Source organism: Hemibagrus wyckioides, linkage group LG19, assembly GCF_019097595.1.
Source record: "Hemibagrus wyckioides isolate EC202008001 linkage group LG19, SWU_Hwy_1.0, whole genome shotgun sequence".
Taxonomy (NCBI): Eukaryota; Metazoa; Chordata; class Actinopteri; order Siluriformes; family Bagridae; genus Hemibagrus; species Hemibagrus wyckioides.
The window spans coordinates 23,271,870-23,287,424 of NC_080728.1; the positions used below are offsets into that span (position 1 = coordinate 23,271,870).

The 15,555-nt window shown below is 40.7% G+C and overlaps 1 protein-coding gene across 1 annotated transcript in view; it reads left to right on the top strand.

Annotated features, from left to right (window-relative positions):
• Positions 1 to 11,524, top strand: part of LOC131369927 (antigen WC1.1-like) — a 23,910-nt gene extending 12,386 nt beyond the window's left edge. Inside the window, exons 18-21 of the mRNA XM_058416802.1 lie at positions 4,930 to 5,129; positions 10,321 to 10,399; positions 10,602 to 10,664; positions 11,502 to 11,524. Of these exons, the coding sequence (XP_058272785.1) occupies positions 4,930 to 5,129; positions 10,321 to 10,399; positions 10,602 to 10,664; positions 11,502 to 11,524 (365 nt within the window). The remainder of the gene's footprint in view (positions 1 to 4,929; positions 5,130 to 10,320; positions 10,400 to 10,601; positions 10,665 to 11,501) is intronic.
• The last annotated feature ends 4,031 nt before the right edge of the window (positions 11,525 to 15,555 follow it).

Here is a 15,555-nt window from a genome sequence, read left to right on the forward strand (position 1 = left end):
TCAGCAGCCTTACTTCCTGCCTCCTTGTATAGAATGAGAAATGGACAAGGAATTTAAATATTTTGTCTAAATAAACAATATGTAAGCAAATGCAACCTTTTTTATCCATAGTAAGTAAATATTGTGCCTTATTCTGAGCGCTTGTATTCACCTTTTTCACTATTTTATTACATATTGTTTACTTAAACAATTGATTAAATAAAAGTGCTTTTATAATATAATGTGATTATGTGGTTTGTGGCTCTTGTAGTGATAAATCTGTGGTCAGTGTCAGGCAATAAAAATAAATAAATATTTATATATTTATACTCTATACTCACGGGTAGTCATAAACGAGACCATATCACACCGATTTTACGCTCTGCACTGGCTGCCAGTCCGATATCAAATTGATTATAGAATTCAAATCTATGTTAAAAATTTAAATAAAAAATTTTATTAATTTTCCTGCTTCTATCCTTGTTCATTTTTATTTTTTTTCCTCTATCTTTGGACAGTATTTTGGCAAATTAAGGTTGAATTTAATTATACGATTAAATTTAATTTAATTTAATTTAATTTAATTTAATTTAATTTAATTTAATTTAATTTAATTTAATTTAATTTAATTTAATTTAATTCTAATTAAATTTGCTTTAGAAATAAAATTGAATTGAATTGAATTGAATATATTAATCAGAAGGTTGTGATTTCAAATCCCAGCACCAGCCTGAGCTGACCTCCACTGCATACTAAAAACTTCAGATTATTGAATAAATGTAAATGCTGCACACACACACACACACACACACACACAGAGACACACACACACACACACACACACACAGAGACACACACACACACACACACGTGTAGCGTTTCTCTCTCCCTCTCTGATATACAGATTCTTAGACATACACACAGGTACAATGTGTTTATCTGGACACCCAGTTACTGCAATGGTTTATGTGGACTCACTCCTTCCTAACATTCCATGAATGAAATTCCTGTCAGAAACACATACACTTACACACAGACATGCAAGAACTAAGATGGCAGCAAAGATAGCGGATTTGCACTCTCTGAAACTTAACTCACCCTTCCTAACATTCCATGAATAACATGGCCACATAAGAACTAAAAGGTGGTACAGATAGCAGATTTTCACTCTAGGAAACTGGTATTTTGTCCATTATCTTTATAATACTACAATTTACTACTTTAGTGCAAATGTGCAAAATGTATGTGAACATATCAGCCATCAGAAAATTACAAACATGGGAACAAGCAGAAATAAAAACTATTCAGTTTTATTATTATTATTATTATTATTATTATTATTATTATTATTATTATTACAGCATCCTGACAGCAGCATCTTTAGCAGGTCACTTGAAAAAAAAAAAAACTTTTCACGAAGCAGAATTCTCAGTTTGGAAATGCTTCACTGCCATCTTGTGGATATAGAATTTTAATATTCTTTATAAATGTATAATTAAATAGTCATTAAAAATGATTAATGTTTATTATCCTGAAAACAGAGTAAATGTGTGTTTAATTAAACAAAATATCATTGGAAAATTAAGTAGAAATTCTCAAGTGAAAATTCTTCAAGGTAGTCAAAATTTCCTAATATTGCTAAATTTTTAATAAATTATTAATAAATACCGTTATGCACTTGAGTAGAGCTACATTTGGCCCCATTTTGCTGTCTAATTATTTTTAGTGTTCTTTTTTGGATGGCCCTAAATCTCTGTGTGTGGCTGCTGTCAGTGTGTTTGAGTTGCTATTCCAGTTGCAGAGGGAGGTGTTCAGGCCCAGCAGGCTCAGTTTTTCGATCAGATGCTGAGGAATGATTGTGTTAAATGCTGAAATGAAATCTATGCACAACATTTGTACGTATGCTTTTTGTCCAGATGTGTAAGGGCCAGGTGGAAGGTGGTGGTAATAGCATCATCTGTGTAATGGTTGGGGCAATACAAAACTGCAGGGTAGCAGTAGGGCCTTGATATGGTCCCACCATCTCTCAGGGCACAAGAGAGATTCTTCTCTCTTTTGGCACCAAGGAATGACCTTTCCCTAGAGGTCTGAACAGGCGAGTCACTGACTCTTCAAATGACAACTGAAGACCTCATCCTGGAAATAATGAAACTAGTGCTTAATTATTTCTTCCCCTTTGTTTATATATTTATTTAAAATTAAACTATATTTCCTCTGAACACATTTTTTAGATTGATGCTTTCCTTTGTCTGTGTCTGTGAGCCAGAATAAATGTATTCATTCATTTAAAGCACTTTTGTATATTGCTCTGTATGTAACGGGGTATTTAATCCGTTAGGTAGGGGAAAATGAATCGCTGCTGTCCGGGGATGCTTGGACAACGAAAGGATCTTGGTCCCCGCCTCCCAAGCTGTTTAGTTCCTATACGCATCTAATGTGTGTATGTGGTTTCTTACCTTATTGTGTTAGAACACTACTGATTGACAAGGGTAGGCTTCAGGTGTGAAAATGTCACACGGTGGCTCCCTGAAGTGACACTGCATATGGGAAACACTATACTATAATACAGTCTAATATGCTCCTCCCTCCCCAGATCGAATAAGGTAAGAGAGACGCCTACTCCCTGACAGCTCTCAGCAAAAAGGTACAATTAAAATAAGGGTAAAAGAAATCAAATAATATTTATTCCACTCTATTCAGATTAAGCCAATTAAGTAAAGGTAATAATAACAATACTGATAAAAGAATTTCTACAGTGTGGTAATGCTCTTCAAATCAATACAATCACATCAGCAGAGGAAAGAAAATGGGTTTCACTTGCAAAGTAATCTTGTTTCCTTATGAAACTAAAAGAAAATAAAACAGTTGCACTTTTCACATTCTTAACCCTCTTGAGACAAATTATCACGGCTTCAAATGATCAACTCCGAACATCAGTTATTTAAAAAAACAAAGCATACACGGTGAAATCTCAGTTCAGAACGAGAAAGGATTCTGAAACATCCTCAAAAGGTCTACTCACAGTTTAAAGACTATCAGTTCAGGCATCAAGGAAAAAAAGAAAAACTGAGGAAAAGTCCAGTCAGCCAGACGATGGCTTGGAGTGCTCTTGCCCAAACATAGAGTGCGCTGAAATCAACTGAAGATGGCGTGGTTGCACCTAAGTTGGTGTGGTCCACTCGGATTGCTAATTAATCTAACTAAATCCGATCCCCTCAACTTTGTGAAAAGGTCAGAGTATTTCCAAAAACAAGTTTAGACTGGAGATGAACCAGATCAAGATGTCACTTGGATGGCAGGGTAGCAAAACCATCTATGAAGTGGAATCGCTTAGAAGTTACGTCTTTGCACCAACGGCATCTTATTATGGACTCGGGTCTCAAGGCTCCGACACGTGCAGAGAAACTCAAATACACTAAAAAACTTCTGTTAAAGCGTTAGTTCTTGGTGTGCTTCCAATAAAACACAGAGCGCAGGGTACTGCGTAAGAAATATGCAACAAGTCTCTTCGGGTAACGATAATCAAACGAGGTTTTGACTTTAAACGAGCTCCCAGCTTTGGTGGCCTTTACGATATGTCAGTGCGCCATACTAACAGCTAATGATTGCCTGTTGAAATAATTTACACATCCGCTACATGTATAAAGGCATCTGTCAAATTCCAAAAATGTAAATGTATGATATGCACATTCCCTGAGTGCTCTGTCAGGAATGTTGTCTGGTCCAGCGACGGCTAACTCTGTGTAGAAATTTCCTCACATCAGCTGTGGTTAGACAAAGCACCTGGTCATTAGGAGGAGGGGTGGTCTTCCTCACTGCCACGTACTGTGTCAGAAGAACAGAAGTCATTCAGTGCAACTGTCAGGTGGTGTTGTCCTGTAGTTAGCTGTCCTGTGGAATCTCTGGGCATGTGCGTGCTTTGCCTCTCTAATGGGTCTGACCCTTTCTTTGGCTGACTTTTCTCTAGTTCTGAAGGCAAAGTCTAATTCAAATAAAAACTTTACACAGTATGACATGTAGTGAAATGATTTTAATGACAGTCTTTGTTACATAAAAATAGAGACAGAAAAATAAAAACAGGAATGGAATTAGTGAGAGAAAAAAAAAAAAGATCAAATAAAGTAGAAAATAAAGTGACAATTGCAATAAAGTGATAATGAGCTTAATTATGGGGAAATAAATAGTCAAAATTTGCATACAGCATATGAAAAGAGTTGTATGTTAATATGGATTAAATGAATCTGATTGTTATTATGTTAATATGATTAAATGATATACTATTATTATATATTGTTATAAAGTGAAGAATGTGCATGTAGTGCAATTTCCAAATTTGCATGTTGAGAAAAAGTCCAATCTCTAGGTATTCTGAGCTGAGTTGAGTGCCCACATGGCCTGTGGGAAGAAGCTCCTCCTCTTTCTATCTGTGTTTACCTTTAAGGACAGAAAGCTGACCACAACAAAAAAAGAGTCCATTTTTGGAATGTTTCAGTTCCTTCCCATCTTCCTGACTTTGGTCCAGCACAACCTGCTGTATACAGTTGTAAGTGGCCACACTGTCCTAAGTGTACAGTGAGTACAACAGGGGGTAAGAACACAACCCTGGGGGCTCCAGTGCTGAGGGCAAGTAAGACAGGTTTGCCCACCTGTACTGCTTATCTGTATGTCAGAATTTTGAGACTCCTTGACAAAGGGACAGACTTGGACCTCCAACTTGGTGTTGAGTATGGAGGGAGTTATGGTATTAAACACTGTAGTTAAAACAACATTTTGACATAATTCCATTTTCTGCTGTCCAGGTGGCTTAGGGCTGTGTTAAGGAGGTATGCAATAGCATCCTCGAGAAAGCAGATGGGATGGTACATAAACTGAAATGGGTCCAGTGTGTTATTCAGTGAAGAATTGATCAAGTCTCTTACTAGTCTCTTGAACAACTTCATCACAACGGAGATCAGGGCTACCAGGCGATAGTCATTGAGGCGGGCAGGCTGTGGTTTCTTTGTGACAAGAACAATGACTGCTTAAAGCACATGGGGATTATAGATGGTTCCAGGAAGAGGTTGAATATCTCCATGAAGACAGGCACTAGCTTGTCAGAGCAGGCCTTCTGGACCCGACCCGTGATGCCATCTGGTCCTGCTGACTTCCAGGTATTCACTCTCCAGAATGTCTTCCTCACGCCATGCTCCGATCAGATGAGTGTGTTTTCTGATCCGCACCCTAGTGCTGTAAGCTGTAGTCTTGAGGCGAGCAAAAGTGTCAAAAGTGTCGCTCATCTGCAAGAAAACGCCCACATTCACTGTTCTGAAGGATGGTGTTTTGTAATCCTTGATCGTTCTTCGTCCCCTGCCACAGGTTTCTAGAGACACTGTGTATTGAAACTGATTCAAGTTTCTCTTTCACCATTCGGCACACTCTGTAGGATGCAGCCTTGTTTTAAACGATGTTCCGATGGCAAGCTCCTGCTTTAAAGCTAGTGGAGCGGGATCTCAGGGTATCACATAGTTTCATCGAGCCATATCTTTTATGTATTTTCTTACTTAAACAATTTATTAAATAAAAGTGCTTTTATAATATAATGAGATAATGTGATATGAGTGAGTGGCTCTTGTAGTGATGAATCTGGGGTCAGTGTCATTAAAGAAGTCAGTAGTAAAAATAAATAAATATCTCTATACTGATCAAAAGGTTGTGAGTTCAAATCCCAGCACCAGCCCAAGCTCAACCTCCAGTGTATACTAAAAGCTTCAGATTAATGAATAAATGCAAATGTGCACACACACACACACACACACACACACAGAGAAAGAGATAGCTGCTCTCTCTCTCTCTCTCTCTCTCTCTCTCTCTCTGATGTACAGATTCTTAGACATTCACACAGGTATAAAGTATTTAGCTGGAAACTCATTTACTTCCATGGTTCATGTGGACTCACCCTTCCTAACATTCCATGAATGAAATTCCTGTCAGAAACACACACACTAAGAACTAAGTAGGCAGCACAGATTTTCACTTCCTGACACTTCAGGAATCAGGCAGACATAAAACTTTTCAGGAGTTGTGTTTGTATTTTTCATAACCTATATAATTACTAATATTTGTAACTTTGCAATATTAACAGTTTGATCTTAATAATAATAATAATAATAATAATAATAATAATAATAATAATAATAATAATACAGCAGCATCCTAACAGCACCCTCAGCAGGTCAGATTAAAAAAAAACATTTCATGAAATAGAAATCTCAGTTTGGAAATACTTTACTGCCATCTAGTGGATGCAAAATTTAAATGTTCTCAATAAAAATTATTATTGAATACTAACTTAAAATGATTAATGTTCATAATACTAAAATCCCGAGTAAATGTGTGTGTACCTAAAAATTTATAATTATAAGGTAAATGTTTCAAATTCTTTAATATAGTCACAATTTTTTCAACATTACTTAAAAATGATTAATAAATAAATTTATGCTCATGAGAAGAGCTTTGTACACTTGGTGCCTTCTTGTTTGGTATTTTGTTTTAATTTAATTTTTCTTTTCTTTCTTATTATTAGGTGTTTTTGTTTTGATTGTCTAACATATTCACCTTGGTTTATCTATCATAACACAGCTTTTAAATGATTCTCCTGTACATATCTTTTGTTTCTGATTATATTGTTCTTGTTGTTGATTATTATTTATTCGTTTGTTTTGTTCACTTTTGTATTATTGTGGGCAGAGTATTGATGCTTCATAGCTGTACACCTCCATGCTGAGGCTATGGATTTTGATGAGGGGCTGGTCAAAGAAGATCTGTTCGTTCTTTGTCTGCGCAAGTTCATAATACTGATGTGTACAGAGGTATTAGCGAGCTGCAGAATGTTCACCCCGATGGACTGTTTATAATCGCCGGAGATTTCAATCATGCAAATCTCAGAACAGTGTTCCCTAAATTCCATCAGTATGTGGACTTTGTTACGAGAGGGACGAACACGCTGGATGTTGTTTACACAAATATTCCCAGCGCAGCATCGTGGTGGGAGCCCCGCCCTACTTCAGCTACTCAGACCACATCTCTGTTATGTATACAGACCACTCGCCAGACCGCTCTAAACCGGTTCTGAAACAGGTTAAAACCTGGCCAGCAGGAGCCATCTCTGCTCTTCAGGACTGTTTTGGAGTGCACTGACTGGGACATGTTTAGGAGGCTGCAACCAACTGCGACTCTATTGACTTGGAGGAATACATGGCATCAGTGACCGCAAGTGCATCAAGACGTGACTGCCTCCAAGACCATCACCACACGCTCCAACCAGATGGTGTGGATGACTGCAAAGTGTGTGCTCTCCTGAAGTCAAGAGACTCGACTTCGGATCAGGGGACAGGGCGGCCTTAAAAACAGCGAGGGCCAAACTGTCCCGATCGATCAGAGAGGCGAAGCGTTCACACGCCCAGAGAATCCACGGCCACTTCCAGAACAGCAGAGACTCCCGGCGCATGTGGCAGGGCATCCAGGTGATCACCAAATACAGAACAACTCCACCTGCCTGTGACAGTGATGCCTCCCTTCCAGATGCTCTGAACAACTTCTACGTTCAGTTTGAGGCACAGAACAACAGCGAGGAAGTCCATCCCTCCTCCTAATGACCAGGTGCTCTGACTCACCACGGCTGATGTGAAGAGAACTCTATGCAGAGTTAACCCACAGAAGTCTGCTAGCACATGCCTCAAGACAACGACCATCGTCCCTGTGCCTAAGAAGTCTACTGTTTCCTGCCTCAATGATTATCATCCCATCGAACTTGCACCAATCGTGATGAAATGCTTCAACTTTATATACTGGGTTAAGATTTTGTATAAAAGCCCTACAGCTCAGGTATTAACTAATAATGCTTTGTCTGGCCCCTTTATTCTTCAAAGAGAGACAAGGCAAAGTTTCCCTCTTTCTCCTTTTTTATTTGTGATGACCGTAGAGCCCCTTGCTCAGTGCATTCGTTCTGATTCTTCTATTCATGGCTTCAACACTTTAAATACAGTCAATAAAATATCTTTATATGCAGATGATATCCTGCTACATATTACTAAACTCCATGTGAGTTTGCCAGTTATTGTGAATACTATTAATGCCTTTGGTAAGTTTCCAGGGTTTAAAGTTAATTTAAATAAAAGTGAGCTAATGCCCATTGGACAAAAAGACTGGTCGTTGATCCAGTCAAATACATTTAAAGTTTTAAAGGAAAAATTTATTTATCTGACCTGTCCAGGGTGTATCCCTGCCTTTCGCCTCTATGTGCGATGGGATAGGCTCGAGCAGACCCCTTGACCCTAATTAGGAATAAACGGGTATAGACAATGAATGAATGAATTTATATCTCGGAATTGTAGTTACCAATAAATACTCTTTGTTCTTAACGGCCAACTTTACACGTGAGTGTGATTGGCTGTCTCTCTCTCTCTCTCTGTCTGTCTCTCTGTAGGGGCTGAGGAGTGAGGAGATACACTTCTCTCAGTCTCTCTGGGTGAGTGGAGGTGAACACATCGTGTACAGTGAGGAGGGAGATGGAAATCTGTCTGACTTTTATTCTTCTCTCATCCACACTCACACTCACAGCAGCTGGTAAGTTCACACTGATTATTCACACCAAAACATCACACACTTCTCACTTTAACAGTAGGGACGAGTTTTAATCAGGAAATGTCAGAAATTTTCCTGGACTGATTGTAACTTTATAAACAGTGAAAGTGTTTATAAAGATCTTGGTGTGATTATTGACTCAGGTCTTTGGTTTGAAGCTCATGTAGATAATATCACTCGGATAGCCTTCTTTTTATCTCAGAAATATCACTAAGATAAGAAATATGATGTCACTTCATGATGCAGAAAAACTAGTTCATGCTTTTGTTACCTCTAGGTTGGATTATTGTAATGCCTTACTGTCTGGATGTTCCAGTAGGAGCAGAAACAAGCTCCAGTTAGTCCAGAATGCAGCAGCTAGAGTCCTAACCAGAACCAGAAGATATGAACACATCACTCCTATTTTATCCACACTACATTGGCTGCCAGTCAAATTTCGCATTGATTATAAAATTCTGTTACTAACCTATAAAGCACTAAATGGTCTCGCACCACAGTACCTGAGTTATATTTTAGTCTTTAATGATCCGCCACGCCTACTGCGATCAAAGGGTGCTGGTTACTTGGTAGTACCTCAAGTAGCAAAGGCTACAGCAGGGGGCAGAGCTTTTTCTTTCAAAGCCCCACAGTTATGGAACAGCCTTCCAATTAGTGTTGGGGATTCAGACACAGTCTCAATGTTTAAGTCTAGGCTGAAGACACATTTGTTTAGTCGAGCTTTTAATGTATAGTTTTCTTAGGTAAAGGAGCAGATCTGGAAGGTTCATGGTCATAGAGTGTTTGGTGTACTGGGATGTTTGGATGATGTTGCCTTACCACTCTCACAAGTCGCCCAGGTTTGCTGATTGTGAAGTGGTTGACGCTTTATGTCCCGGGAAGCCTTCATGTCTGTCACCTTCTGGCTCTCCCTTTTAGTTATGCTGTCATAGCTAGTCTTGCCGGAGTCCCTGCCTGCACTTTACACATAATCTACATTGTCTTTAAACATCACATGATCAGAATCATACTTAATGTCTTTCTCTTTCTCTCTCTGTCTTTCTCTGTCGAGTTATACACCCCACTCCTGAGCTCCCAGTGTTTGCCAGTTTCCATTGTGACCACTGCCCTACCCCTGGTCGGAGTCTCACCGCTTGGTGGTGCCCACTGATGCTGTGGATGGATCTGTGTGGAGCAGGAGACAGCCATGGACAGAGACACTTGGGGACACCATCACAGATCCATCATTTCATCTGTCAGTTTGTGACAGCAAGGAATTCCTCATGGGCCATTGATTGCTGTTGTAGAAAGGACATTAATCAGTTACAGTTACATTATTTACTGTCCAGTGTCACCCAAATGAGGATGGGTTCCCTTCTGAGCCTGGTTCCTCTCAAGGTTTCTTCCTCATATCGTCCCAGGGAGTTTTTCCTTGACACCATCACTACAGGCTTCTCATTAGGGATAAAATAAATTAAGTTTAATGATTAAATTTAATAATTTATTTTTATTTCTAGTTATTTAGTTATTTTTTATTTTCATTTTTCCCTCTCCTTTCTCCATTTATCTTCTTTTGTAAAGATGCTTTGAGACAATGTTCATTGTAATAGGTGCTATACAAAATAAATTGAATTGAAGTAGCCGCAGTTGTTAACTGATGACATAAACCGACTTCACATTAAACCATGAGGTCAGAATGTGATGGAGCTGTTTGTACAGAGTCTCTGCTTTTATTTCATTTAGGTGATCCAGGAAGAGTCGACTCCACCAGAGGACTACGATGATGCCGCCACTGCTGGACCGATCCCTGATCACGTGGATGGTGTGGTTCTGTTTTGGGATTTGTTTAGAAAGCAGTATAAATTAAACACACACACTGTGAATAAGTTTGTTTATTGGTTTGTGTGTAGTGACGTGATTTACATGAGTACGATGTCATTTTGCATTGTGTCATCAAATACACAGTGTAGAAACTGCCCCTTCACTAAACTTTAAATATCTTTAAATATCTGTGTTGGGTGTAGAGGATGAAGCTGAGAATTATGATGACGGCATTACGGCTGATCAGAAGTCAGTTATACTGACAGGTATGATAATAATGGGACAGTATTGCATCCACAAGCATCCAAATGATCATTAATGACATTAATGTGGATTTAATAGCTTTTATCTCTACGCTCTGACAGAGGACGTGTCCGAGAACTATGATGATGCAGTTACCACTGAAACAAACCCAAACATCATCACAGGTCAGTTTTTTAATGTATAAATGTTTACCTTAATTACATCTTTGTACACACTGTTGAATTCCTGCATTCTGATTGGTCAATAAGTGTTAATTAATTTTCTGGTACAGCTCTGACAGTACTGCAGATGTAAATAACAGGTTTATATTAATGATCCAATACATAATGGTTCCTATAGTAATATCACATTCACAGGATCTTAAATTGTGGATTAATTCATTTTAAAAATCTGTTTTTGACATGGTGAAGTTTTCTGTAAGAAAGTTATTTTCATTGTCTTCAGATAAAAACAAAGCTCTTGTAGTTCATTCATCTGCAGGGGGAGCACAGACACACACAAACAACAGGGTTGGGTCAAAAACAGTGGAAGCAAATTTATTACTTTTAGGACTTTTAAAGGAGAGAAGTGCACAGGGTAATTAGGGAGATGAAGAAGAGTTAATGGAGGCAGTGGAAGGGCCAGAAAAAGAGACAGAGAGAGAGAAGAAAAAGAAAAAAAGGATAGCGAAGAAGACTTCAGTGAACTTGTGAAGTAGAATTGGAGGTGGTGTTCAGGAGGTTAGCTGGCAGAGGGTTGGCAGTCCTGGCGTTGTGGTGAGGATCATGGACAATGAGTGTTTCTCAGTGATTCAGCCAGGGAGGTAATCTGGGTGTGTGCAGTGTTGTCCTTGCTTACAGGCTACCTGAACACGGGCTATTAGTTCTGGCTGCATGTGCCACCTCTGTGCGCTCTCTGTCTCATCTGGCTGGCTACCCTTCACTCAGAGGGTGAGTGAAGCCAGCAGAGCCTCTGATTGGCCCGCTGGTGCTGCTCCAAATCCACCCTTTTCCCATGCTAAACAGCACTGTCCACGGTTCTAAGGTAGTGCTGATTGATGCTGGTCCTGGTGCTGAAGTAGCCATAACTGGTGCTGTCCGTGGTGCTGAAGTAGCCATAACTGGTGCTGTCTGTGGTGCTGAAGTAGCATTTTCTCTTCAGAACTCTCAAGGGAGTTGTGTGAGGAGCTCCAGCCTTAGGAGGAGGGATGGTCTTCCTTGCTGTTACGTTGTTCTGTGCCTCAAACCGAGCGTAGAAGTCATTCAGCACGTCTGGAAGGGAGGGGTCACTGTCACAGGCAGGTGATGTTGTCCTGTAGTTGGTGATCGCCTGAATGCCCTGCCACATGCGCCAGGAGTCACCGCTGTCCTGGAAGTGGCCGTGGATTCTCTGGGCATGTGTGCACTTCGCCTCTCTGATGGCTCGGGACAGTTTGGCCCTTGCTGTTTTTAAGGCTGCCTTGCTCTGAAGGTGGAGTCTCTCTAGGAGAGCACGCACTTTTGTAGTCATCCACGGCTTCTGGTTGGAGTGTGTGGTGATGGTCTTGGAGACAGTCATGTCATTGATGCACATGCCGATGTAGCCAGTCACTTATGCCGTGTACTCCTCCAAGTCGAAAACATAATTTATTGTGAGTAAAAATCAACGTAACTAACATATATCTGTGTGTCTGTCTGTGTGTGTGTGTGTGTGTGTGTGAGAACGAGAGAGAGAGAGAGAGAGAGAGAGAGAGAGAGTCTTTTCATAAACATTAGTTTAAATAAAATCTCTCTCTCTCTCAGACAGTGTGAGGTTGGTGAATGGTGGAAGTCGCTGTTCTGGGAGAGTGGAGGTTCTTCAGGATGGTCAGTGGGGAACAGTGTGTGGTCGTGAACTGGGATGAGGTCGATGCTGCAGTGGTGTGTAGAGAGCTGCGCTGTGGGGAGGCTGTAAACGCACCACAATATGGTCACTTTGGACCAGGATCAGGACCAATCTGGATGGTTGATGTGAACTGTAGAGGATCAGAGTCGACACTGAAGGACTGTGGGTCATGGGGGAGAGGGGAGAGTTACTGTAATCATGGTCATGATGCTGGAGTCACCTGCTCAGGTAAACTTCTGTATTTAAAACAAACACTGGGATTAGTTAGGTTATTTGTTAATTATTATGACTGAATTAATGGATTTAAATTATACAAATAAATAAACTTTATTAAAGTTTTGATTTTATTTAAACATTTTGGAACAATATTTTATAACATTTAAATGATTTCTTGATATTCTATCTTGTTGAAAATTTACACAATATTTACACAATTAAATAAAACACAGGTCAGACTTTGAGACTCACTGCTGGTCCTCACCGGTGCTCTGGGAGAGTGGAGGTGTTTCATGGAGGTTCCTGGTCCACAGTGTGTGATGCTGACTTTGACCAGCAGGATGCAGAGGTTGTGTGTCGAGAGCTGGACTGTGGGATTCCTGTGGAGGTTCTGGGATCAGCTGCTTTTGGACGAGGGGAGGGTCAGGTGTGGACAGAGGAGCTTCAGTGTAGAGGAACTGAATCTGACATTACCTTTCTGTCTAACATCATCTTCACTCAAACTCTCACACTGTTCCCATGACAACGATGTGGGATTAATATGTTCTGGTTAAGTATCATGATGTAACTTCTGTTTAAATAGAGACCACATAGCTGTCCATCAAACTTTAAGGTGCCTGTGTTAATGTTCCTCTTTCACTGAGCTCTCGGCTGTTTGTTCAGGTCACACAGAGGCGCGGCTGGTGAACGGACCGGACTCCTGTTCTGGTCGAGTGGAGCTCCAGTACCTCTTGCCTTGGACTTCATCCTACAATTCATTCAGAACTCTCTCTCTCTCTCTCTGTATCTCTGCCCCCTCCCCTTTGTGTCTCTCTCTCTCTCTCTCTCTCTCTCCCACTCACTGTACCTTTCATAAGAATTCTTTACTTCCTGAAGGAGGACCCTCTCTAATGAGGAAAGACTTTCTCATATTGGTTCATATAAGGTGTTCCTCAGTAGTTCTTTGGGCACGAGGGATTTTTACTTCCTGTAAGGGTTCTCCTTGGTTAAACACTCTCTTGTAGGGTTCTACACAGAACCTCTAAGGTGAATTCTCACAGCAACAAGCCAATAAATCTAATAATTCTACATCTATTCTCAGATCACAAGACCCTTTCAGCGGATAGTGAGGACCCCACACACCCTCACACATACTCTTACACACCCCACACACCCCTCACACACACTCTTACACACCCCACACACCCCCTCACACACACTCTTACACACCACACACACCCCTCACACACACTCTTACACACCACACACACCCCTCACACACACTCTTACACACCCCACACACCCCTCACACACACTCTTACACACCACACACACCCTCACACACACTCTTACACACCCCACACACCCTCACACACACTCTTACACACCCTACACACCCCTCACACACACTCTTACACACCCCACACACCCCTCACACACACTCTTACACACCACACACACCCTCACACACACTCTTACACACCCCACACACCCTCACACACACTCTTACACACCCCACACACCCTCACACACACTCGAACACCCCCCACACACCCTCACACACACTCTTACACACCCCACACACCCCTCACACACAAACTCACACACTCTCACACACACTCAACACCCCCCACACACCCCTCACACACACTCTTACACACCCTACACACCCCTCACACACACTCTTACACACCCTACACACCCTCACACACACTCTACACACCCCACACACCCTCACACACACTCTACACACCCCACACACCCTCACACACACTCTTACACACCACACACACCCTCACACACACTCTTACACACCCCACACACCCTCACACACACTCTTACACACCCCACACACCCTCACACACACTCTTACACACCCCACACACCCCTCACACACACTCGAACACCCCCCCCACACACACACCCTCACACACACTCTACACACCCCACACACCCCTCACACACAATCTTACACACCCCTCACACACACTCGAACACCCCCCCACACACACCCCTCACACACACTCTTACACACCCCACACACCCCTCACACACACTCTTCACCCTCTTGTCATCTGGAAAGAGGTACCGAAGCATTTGGACCCTCACAACCAGACTGTGTAACAGTTTCTTTCCTCAAGCCATCACACAAAGAGTGTCACTGAGTGTTAATGTCTATGCTGTTGTCTAAATATTATTTCTCTTTATATATATTATTTTTTATTTTTTTTTCAATCTAACAGACTTTCATATCTTTCAGCTTTTACACCTTCAAAACTCTGAATGTTCTCTAAAGGCCACTTATCTAAAACTAATCTCTTTGTTTACTTTTCTTTTTTATTTATTTGTTTCTTTATTTTATTTATTTATTTATTTATTTTACTTTTTATTTATTTAAACTTTTTGTAACAGTTTTAAAATGTATAATCTATATTTATTGTATAAATTTTATTTATTAGTGTTTACTTTACCCTCAGTGTGTTTGTGTGTTTAATGATGAAGAGGTCAGTAGCGTAGAGTAATCGTCCAAACACCGTTAGTCACTGTGTAATGAATGACATTTCAGCACACACACACACACACACACACACACACACACACACACACACGCACACACACACACACACACACACACGTTTCCTCCATCTGCTCTGATGTATCATTCAGTAAACTATAAACAGTGTGTGGACTCGGCAGTACGACGCTCACAGTGAAACAGAGACACTGAGTGAAGGAACAATACAGTATTGTGTATATAGGATACACAGCAGTATCCTAACAGCGCCCTCAGCAGGTCAGTTGAGAGAAAACATTTCACAGAAACAGAAATCTCAGATTGGAAAATGCTTTACTGCC